This window comes from Galeopterus variegatus, unplaced genomic scaffold (assembly GCF_000696425.1).
Source record: "Galeopterus variegatus unplaced genomic scaffold, G_variegatus-3.0.2 Scaffold162, whole genome shotgun sequence".
In the NCBI taxonomy this organism is placed as follows: Eukaryota; Metazoa; Chordata; class Mammalia; order Dermoptera; family Cynocephalidae; genus Galeopterus; species Galeopterus variegatus.
In genome coordinates, this window is record NW_007726273.1 from 454,693 (window position 1) to 464,147 (window position 9,455).

Here is a 9,455-nt window from a genome sequence, read left to right on the forward strand (position 1 = left end):
TCAGATAAGATGCTCCACACTCTGGCCTCTGCTCTCTTGTTTTCTGCTCTAAGCCTATACACAGCCATTATGCACCCTCTGTCCACACCCCACTCTTGGCCCCTACACATACTATCCCTGTTCCTGCAACCCTCATCCCTCAGGACACTCCCTCCAGTCAGTTTCCCAGCCATCTGCTGTGGCAGCACCTTCTCTAGGTCCATAGCCCTTTCTGCTAAATCTCTGAACCAATCACTGTGCTCCAGTGCCTTCTCTTTCCCTGTAGTCCCCTCACTTTACTGAGAACTCCTCCAATGCTGGGACTAGTTCTCATGTACCTCAGTGTCCCCAGGGTGGGGGACATGGAATGTGGAGTAGCCTTCATTTCTGTCTCAATGAAAGACAAGGCCTTCCTCCTATCCCTCCCACCCTCATGCCCGCCCCACCCACTTCCCAGGTGGGGAAAAGGAAGTAGACAGTGAGCCTTCCCCTGGGGTCTGTGTCAGAGGCACAGGGAAGATAGGGAGACACCTCCCTGTCGGGGTCAGGAGTTCCCCAGGAGACAGAGACAGAGGCAGATGACAGGCTAGAGCAAGCGCTAATCTCAGTCACTCGGGGCCATGGCCAGGCCCAGGCTTAGAAGATCAAGCCTGGCACTGAGGATTCCTTGGAGCAGCGGAGCCCCAGGCAGGCCCAGAAGTGGGTAGGAAAGGCTTGGCGGGGTGCAGAGCCTGCTTGAGCTCATGGTCATGCTAGTTTACCTCACTGTCTTGCTGTGGATCTTGGGCAAGTAGCAGCCCTTCTCTGAGCCTCAGCATTCCCACGTGGTAAGGGCCTATGGGCTGACCTCCTGAGAGTGAGATGGAAAACCAGGTCTCCACCCACCTCTCCTCAGGGTCTCAGAGACAGTCCAGAGGAGGGGCTGAGCCAGGCCCAGGACCCATGAGAACCAGAAGAGCTTCTGGAACTAGCTAGATCCTAGGAGCCATCCCCTGTGGCACCCTGGGGAAGATGCAGTGTTGTGGCCAGAGAAGCCTGCCTGGGGCTGCACAGCTGGGCCTGAACTGGTCAGTGCCAGAGGCACCAGGCATTCACCCAGCAGTCAGCATGTCTGTTGGGGTTGAAGCCAGGCTCTGCCACCATTTCATCAGATTTCTCCCCCAGTCCTCCAAGGGTATGGATTTTAAAACTTCATAAACCCTTCAGTCTCACAAGCAAGCACTGGATGGGGACTTTAGGGCCCCTGGGTGGAGAATGGGCCTGGGAGTCGGCTGAGCTTTTGAGGTCAGTCATGGGCCCTGGCTCTGGTAGGGGCTGAAAGGGAAGACAAAGACACCTGGGGAATCTTATTCCCTTTATTCTCTTCAACTAATCAACATGACCACCAGAGACACAACACTGCTATTGACACACAACACTCAAAAGCGGGGCCTCGCTTCACTCCATGGGGACAAGTTGGGTGAGTGGGGCTTTCCTAATGGGGGCAAAGAAGTCTGGGAGCTGCTCACCTCCAGCGTGGTGTCATGGGACCCCACCTCTTGGTTGTGATGGTGTCAAGTTTCCCCACCATTCAGGATTCCTGCCCAGTTCTTTGGAGTTCCCATCTGACCTCCATATCCACAGCAGTTTCAAGTTTCACCCTAAGCTCAGGTCAGTTTCTGCTCTCCCTTCTGCTTCCACCAATGACTCCCTGACCCCTGTCTGTTGGGCTCTTCCACCGGGGCACTTGTGAGGGGTCTGTGTGAAGTTGGGTAAGAGGGTCTGGCTATGTTACACCTTCCAGACTCAGTTTTGGTGGACAAGTGCCTCAACCCCTGGGCCTTTGCCTGAGCTGGTCGGAGGGACTCTGGATACTGCCCCCTCCCTGCTTAGTTCTTCCCAAGACATAGCTTGCTCTGGGAGGAAAGCTCCTGGCTAAAGGAGCTTAGGGAGGTGGGCAAGAGAGAACAGCTTACACCCCGGAGGCCTCTGACTCTGTCCCTTTCCTACTATGAAACCCCAGACCCCACCAATCATGTCCACATCCTCCACTCAGTACCAGAGCCAAGACCCTTAGCCCTCACCCTCCCTACAACATGCGAGCATCCTACTATGTATGCTACACCCTAGTCCTCAATAGGCCTACAGTCGGCTTTCAACTACACTGACCTCCTCCCCCAGACTGGCCTCTTAGCCCCGAAAGCTACTCCCCAAGATTCTTCTGGGGACAGATTCCTCAGACTTGTTTCTGGGGGAATCTACTTCTATAGCTTTACAAAAGGCTTGTCTCAACAACTTAAGTTTCCTTCTGCTACCATCTTAGAGGAGGAAAAGTCTGCTTAGACTTGGAGGATTTCTCTCAGTCTTAGGGGCGTCCCCTTTATCGACATTTCTGCCAACAGAGATTGGCAGGCAGGCTGCTCCCCTTTCAGTAGTGTTTCTCTGCCTGGTGCTTGGATGGGCCAGGGCTTCATGCAGACGTCAGCAAGGTCCTCCCCACAATCATAGAAGACCTGCCTTTCCACTCTCACCAGTGGCCTGGGTTTCTTCTCCCACAATGTTCTACATTTTGATCCTTTTAAATGTGAGGGTCATCCCTTTGGAGGCAGGATAGATGAAGGGTAAAAGATTTTCAACTTTTGAACTTGTAGGTAATAAAATTAGGTCGCTTCCACAGCTTCGCAGGAATCCAGGTCACCCCTGTCCTCACCTGGCATCTCAGTCCTGTCACTCCAGGACAGCACATTACCAGTACAGTGAGCACTTCCTTTCTGAACCAGCACTAAGCAGAGTCCTCTCCTTCTTTAAGGCTCTCCAGGGTTAGGGTGTGGGATTCTTGTTACAGATGTTTCTCTCTCTCGTTTTCTCTCTTCAACCATATTATAGGGCAACAGTCTCTCCCCTGCTACACATGCCCAGTGATGTGAGCAGGTTTGGCTGGTTTATGCAAGTGTGTGACAGTGTGGTGTGTGTGATGAGAGGGGCCTGGCAGGGGAACGCTTGTCATCCTTCCGTTTCCCTCTGAAGGGTTCTGGCTAAGCAGGAGAGAGAAGCTGAGTGGGTGGAATCCGTCTCTTCCCAAGGCCAGGATTGGGTCGGGTCATCACAGCCTCAGAGGGCTCCAGGGAGCAGGGAGAGGAAGGGTCAGGTCTCCATAGACGCTGTAGAGACCTATGTCCAGTCTGTGGGGGTGCTCTGCATGTGGCCAGGTTCATCCTGCAGGAAGCCTTGCTACCAGCTCAGATGAAAGGCTGAGGTTTAAAATCAGGTTGCTAGCTGACCAAAGCTTTCTGTTCTGTCCACTTGCTGTCCCTTGTTGCCACCGTGAACCCACACATAGCTCTCACTGACTTGGAGAAGTCTAGGGAGGACAACCACACACAAGCCTTGAGTCTCTGATGGGCTTTATTCTTTGGAGGTCAACTAGCAGCAGTTCTCTCCACTGAGGACAGAATTTGAAGAACGGGCTGCCACTGCAGCAGGACTGGTGGCAGTTAGATTTCAGGAAAAACTCCTGACAGTGAGACCTGAGAATGTGGCAGGAGGCACCCTTTCCCTGGACGCCTCTCAGAGTACAAGTCCCCAGCTTGGCTGGGGAAAGGGTAGTCCTGCCTGGCTCCGGGAGAACCCTGGCGGCCTGAGCTGGGAGCTGCTTGCACTTACAGATTAACAAGCTCCTGGAAGTGGGAGAAACTGGCCTGGAGTTTTTGGTGGGTTTCACCTGAACAGTTTCTCCACCTGGGTTTGCTTCCTTCAAAGAAACCTAACAGAAATCCCCCCACTCTGTCCCCTAACTTTTGTGGTGGACTTTCAGTATTCTTACACTCAAAAGTTTTTTATGCACCCCAAACTTCAGCCTTTAAAAAGGACTGACATAATTTTTTTTCATCCCCATTTTTGGGTTCTTTTTGATAAGGGAGTCCATAGACCTCTTCCCCTCACACACAATTCAGCTAAGGTTGGCCTCATACCCCAAGGAACCACCAGTGCAATGAGCTGGACTTTCTCTTCCTAGTCTGTCTTATCTCCTCTGTGGGTCTGAGAGCTCCTTGTCATTTATTTTTGTACTGTTTTCCTTTTCCAGTTCCACCCAGTTCCCACACTACTACCCAGCTGAGCATCTTCCTCAGTGTTAACTGTCCATGGCTGCTGGGAGAGAGGCTCTCTCCCATCCTCCTGGGGGAGAGAACACTGTGGAACGAGCGGATGGGAGGTGTTTTCTGCACCTTCTGAGGGTCACTCCTCCCAAGTTGATGCCACTGCTGCATTTCCTACACTTCCCCTACAGGATTTTGATACAGTTTTATAGGGTTGTCTAGAGACATATTGGGACCTCATCCTACAATTAATAGGGCTTTTATCCACTATGGTTTATAGGGTTCTGCTACAGACTTAAAGGGCTTTTTTTCCTACATATTTATAGGGTTTCTAACCCGACAGTTTTTCTCTACTGCCTTATAAGTGGTTCCCACCAACAATTTTATAGGGTTTCTCATCACTGATGGAAAAGCACTTTTTTCCCCAGGGTTCTTTATCCTCCACTTCTCTATAATCTGATAGGGTTGTCCTTTCCCCCCACATATTTTTTTGGGTGATCCAGTGTTCCTCTCAGGAGAGAGAGGCCCCTGGTCTCTCCAGACCCATTTCAAAGGGAGACACCTGGGTGACAGCTCCTGTGGAGCAGTAGGGCTGCGACTTCTGTGAAGCCATCTCCACACTCAGGGCACAAATAGGGCTTTTCTTCCAAGAGGGTTTTGGGGCTTTCCCCTTCCTTGTGGCTGCTGCTCCCTGTGGGGGTGGGGGCCTCTCCCTCACCTTCCTGGCTTGTGGACAGGGTGGCTGGTTCTGGAATAGGGTCCTCGCGTCTGGGGGGCTTTTCTTGGGTGTGGGTTTCCTGGTGCCTGGCGAGGGCTAGGCGATCAAGGAAGGAGGCCCCACAATCTGAGCAGCTGTAGGGTCTGGCCCCTAGGGGGCTCTTGAGGTGTTCCAGGAGGACGGAGGAGCTCTTCCCCAGCTCCGGACTCTTTTGGGACTTCCCGCCTGCATGGACTTTCTGGTGCAGCAGCAGCTCAGAGCTGAGGCCAAAGCTTTTTTTGCATTCAGGGCATTTAAAGGGCTTTCCACTTAGGAAGGGACTGGGCCCTGCCCCTTCCCCTAGGCCAATCCTATAATCAGGAAAGAGAAAGGGCTTTTCGTTGCCATGGGTGAGCTGATGTTGGAGGAGCACAGAGCGATCCAGGAAGCTTTCTCCACAGTGGGAACAAATGTAGGACTTGGAAGAGAGCAGCCCCAGCCTTTGGCTGAAGCTCTCCTGACCATCAGGCATTTTAAAGGGCTGTCCTGGGGGGTCAGCTCTGCCCTCCCCAGCACCTGGGTAGGAATTCCCTCCAAAAGGGAGCCTCGGGGATCGGAACTGAGGAGGTTTGGGGGTTGGGTGTGCGATGAGACCGTCTGCGTGTTTGTAGGGGTTTTCTCCAATATGGATCCTCTGATGCTGCATGAAGATACCCTCATCATTGAAGCCCTTTCCACAGACCAGACACTTGTGTGGTTTGGCTCCGGGAGGCGGGGTCAGCAGGGCGGGATCCCCAAGCCCCAGCAGGGTGTCGCCTTGCGCTCTTCGGGCTGGAGTCTTCCCCCGCTCATGGATCACCCGGTGCTGCTCCAGCTCGTGTGCCTCCAGAAAGGCCTTCCCACAGTCCGAGCACACAAAGAGGTTCTCGTCCATGTGGGTGCGGACGTGGGTGATGAGGTTCGAGCTCTGGCTGAAGCTCTTGCCGCACTCAGGGCACTTGTAGGGCTTCTCGCCCGTGTGGGTGCGTCGGTGCTGGATGAGGTGGGAGCTGCGGATGAAGCTCTTGCCGCAGTCGGAGCACTTGTAGGGCTTCTCGCCCGTGTGTATGCGTTGGTGGCGGATGAGGGTGGAGCTCATGATGAAGCTCTTGCCGCAGTCGGCGCAGATGTAGGGCCGCTCGCCCCGGTGGATGCGCTGGTGGTTGATGAGGTTGGAGCTGACGCTGAAGCTCTTGCCGCACTCGGGGCACTTGTAGGGCCGCTCGCCCGTGTGTGTGCGCTGGTGCCGCAGCAGCGTGGCACTCAGGGTGAAAGTTTTGCCGCACACGGGACACTTGAAGGGGTCCTCGCGCAGGTGAGTCCGCTGGTGTTTGATGAGGGTGGAGCTGTGGCCGAAACTCTTGCCGCATTCGAGGCACTCGTAGGGCTTCTCCCCAGTGTGCGTGCGCTGGTGCTGGGTCAGCTCTGAGCTCTGGATGAAGCTCTTGCCGCACTCGGTGCAGCGGTAGGGCTTCTCGCCTGCGTGGATCTTCTGGTGCTTGAGGAGGTTGTGGTTCTGGCCGAAGCGTTTGCCGCACTCGGGGCACTTGTAGGGCTTCTCACCTGTGTGGGTGGCCTGATGCTGAATGAGGTCCGAGCTGCGGTAGAAAGCCCGCCGGCACTCGCCGCACTTGTAGGGCTTCTCGCCTGTGTGCGATCGCTGGTGCTTGATGAGGTTGGTGCTCTGGGTGAAGGCCTTCTCGCACTCGGTGCACTTGTAGGGCTTCTCGCCGGTGTGCGTGCGCTGGTGCTGCACCAGGTGCGAGCTCTGCGTGAAGCTCTTGCCGCACTCGGAGCAGGTGTTGGGCCGCTCGCCCGTGTGGATGCGCTGGTGCCGCAGCAGCTTGGACCACTGGCTGAAGCTCTTGCCGCACTCGTTGCAGATGTAGGGCTTCTCAGCGCCGGAGGGGCGGCCCTGCACCAGCTCCCGCAGGCTGGGCTCATTGGTGGGGACCCCCGGGGGGCTGTTCCACGTGGTGAGAGTCCCCCACTGCCAACTGGCCTCACAGGCCTTGGTCCAGTCAGATGGGGTAGGGACTACCTCGGGGGCTGGGGAGTCCAGAGGGGTCTGGTGGTCCAAGGGGTTGGAGTGACCCAGTGGGATTGGGGGGTCCTGGGGGACTGAGGGATCCTGGGAGGGTCTCTCCGGGGGCATCTCTGGTGGGTCCTTGAATTCTGGACTCTGAGCTGGATCTCCCAAGATGATCTCCACCCCAGAACTTTCCTGCTGAGAGCTCTCCTCTTCGTTCCCACTCTCGGCACCTACAGAGAGAAAGGGAGTCTCCAGCCCCCATCTCCTTTCAGAATAGGGGTCTAGTCTCTCTTCCCTCCCCGGGGTTTCCCCCAGAGTCTGGGCCCCTCCCTGAACTGGGGCCACTGTCTTGTCAGGACCACTGTCCCTTCTTGTGCCCCTCACCTCTGTGAGCATCGTTGGGGCTTTGTTCAGGACCCTGCAGATCCGGGCCCCACAGCGCTGTCTCAGGCTCCATCCCAGAGCTCAGCACTGCAGAGGGTTCCAGGGACCCTGGGGAGGGGAGGAGGAAGAGAGAGATAAGCACACAGGGGAGCTGATTTTGCACTTTTCCTTACTCCCTCTGAACTTCACTTTCCCCCTCCCCACCCTTATTCCTCCTTATGTGAACTTCAGTGTCCTACCACCCCATTTTTTCTGGGCACCAGTTCTCTCTGTGGCCCCCTTCCCCCGCAGGCCTGGTTCCTGCTCCAGATCTTAAAATCACAACTCAGCAAGTAGGTGAATTTAAGAGTGTAATTAAAAACTCATCAGTCATAACCCTTTGAACCCAGACTGGGGGCTGGAGAGGTTTCTGACACCTACAGGGGAGGGAGGTTCTCACTCCACATCTCTGATGCCCAGAGGCTGGGAAACCTGTAATTTCGCTAATCAGAGGAAGCTCATTAAGACTCTAATTTTCCTTCTTAATGGGGCTACTAATTGAGACCAATAAACTATTACCTTATGAGCCCCAGAGATAACTGAGGCTGCTTAGGAAACTTAAAGGGTTAAAAACAAAAACAAAAAAACTCCCGTTTCCCTAAGGGGCCCTCCAAAAGGAGTGGGGCACTTTGTTGTTATCCAAGCACAGAAAGAGGGTCAGGCCAGAGGTGGGGGAGGGGTGTTTTAAAGCCCCAAGGGTCTTCTGCAGGAGCCACCAGGAGAAGGAAAGAGGGAAATGGAAAGGAAAAGAATGCACAAGTGTGTGGAGGACAACTGCAGCAGACACAGTGCCTGCCATGGTGCCCTCATTTCTCTCACCCGATTCTCCCACAACCCCATGAAGAGACCCAGGAATCAGGTTGTCCATTTTGCAGATTAGTAAATCAATGCCCAGGGAGACTTCTTCAAGGTCACAGGTTGGGAAATGCAGGGTTCTGTGTCTGGCATGACCCTGTCTCTCAGAGCATGAGGTGACCTTGGAATCATGTCGTGGGCTGACTCATACTCGTGGGCTGCTGGCAGGAGGCAGGTGACAAGGAAAGCTCAGACAGAGCCTGCTGGCCATGAGAATGGGCTGGAGAAATTCCTGGGACCCAGGGGTTTCCTTGGCTGTAAGAGGGGTTGGACCCAGGGGCTAGGCCTGCCAATCTGTCTGTGAGCTTGAAACAGTACTCCCCACCACAGTTCATTATCCGTCCTCCCGAGACTACTACTTTTGTTCTGTTTTTGTTGATGTTATAGATATGCCTAGGACAGTGCCTAGCACATAATGGTTGCTCGATAAATTTTGCTGAACTGAAAGACGAGTGAATGAGATGCCCCTTGCTCCTGGAAAACCTGCGTGGTCCAATGCCTTTAAGATCAGTTTGCAAGGTGATGTCAGCAAAGGAACAGTTCGGAGTCGTCCCCCCCCCCCCCCCCCCCCCCCGTTTACAACACAGCCAGCTGTCACTCCAAAGACAGTGAGATGATTCCAGGATGAGGGAACAGGGCAACAGGAATAAAGTGCTGAGAGGAGGACTTCCCACAACCTTTAGACCCTGAAGAGAGCCCCGAGGTGGGGCCTGGGCTTTGGGCAGCCGTGTGGGATGGGCACTGTGTGCATAGGGCCCAGGGTGTAAGGGAGGAAAGGGATCCCTGCGAGCGGCCAACTAGCTGAACAAACAGCGACAGAAGAGACTGAAGTTGGATTTTAGGAAGTGCATTCATTTCTGCATCTCTGCATCTCTGCCCCTACTTAGGCTCTGAGAATCCGCCTCCCCATCTGTATCTTTGGGGAGGTGGAGGCAGGAACTTCCACACCTGTCCGCTTAGAGGAGGCCGGGAAGGCCGTCCTGCTGTGTTTGCGGAGGACAGGTAAGACCTTATGTACCTTGATTGTCCCCAGAAATTCAAACTCAGTAGTCCAGGGCAGAGGAAGGGGTTAATGACAAGGCCGACAGGGACCATGAAAGTGGGAAGAAAATCGGAGGGAGGCAAGAAGTGCCGGGAGCCGCCCGGCCAGCCTCGGACCTCGGAGGGAGAGGAGGAGGGGACGGCCTCTGGGAGAGGTGTGGGGAGCCGCCGGGGTGACCCTGACGTGGAGGCAGCGCCCGGCCAGCGCAAGACTTGCGCTGCCCCCGAGCCGTGACCCTACGGCCGTCTTCCGAGCCACGCCGGCGTCGCCCCCCCCCCCCGGCCTCCGGGTCCCCCGCCGCGCCGCTCCTTC

At 55.1% G+C, this 9,455-nt stretch overlaps 1 protein-coding gene across 1 annotated transcript in view; it reads right to left on the reverse strand.

Annotated features, from left to right (window-relative positions):
• Window positions 1-1,318: 1,318 nt before the first annotated feature.
• Window positions 1,319-9,455, reverse strand: part of ZNF629 (zinc finger protein 629) — an 8,336-nt gene continuing 199 nt past the window's right edge. The window contains exons 2-3 of the mRNA XM_008594110.1: window positions 7,208-7,315; window positions 1,319-7,053 (exon numbers count right to left, since the gene is read on the reverse strand). Coding sequence (XP_008592332.1) covers window positions 4,604-7,053; window positions 7,208-7,280 — 2,523 coding nt within the window. The 5' untranslated portion in view covers window positions 7,281-7,315 and the 3' untranslated portion in view covers window positions 1,319-4,603. The remainder of the gene's footprint in view (window positions 7,054-7,207; window positions 7,316-9,455) is intronic.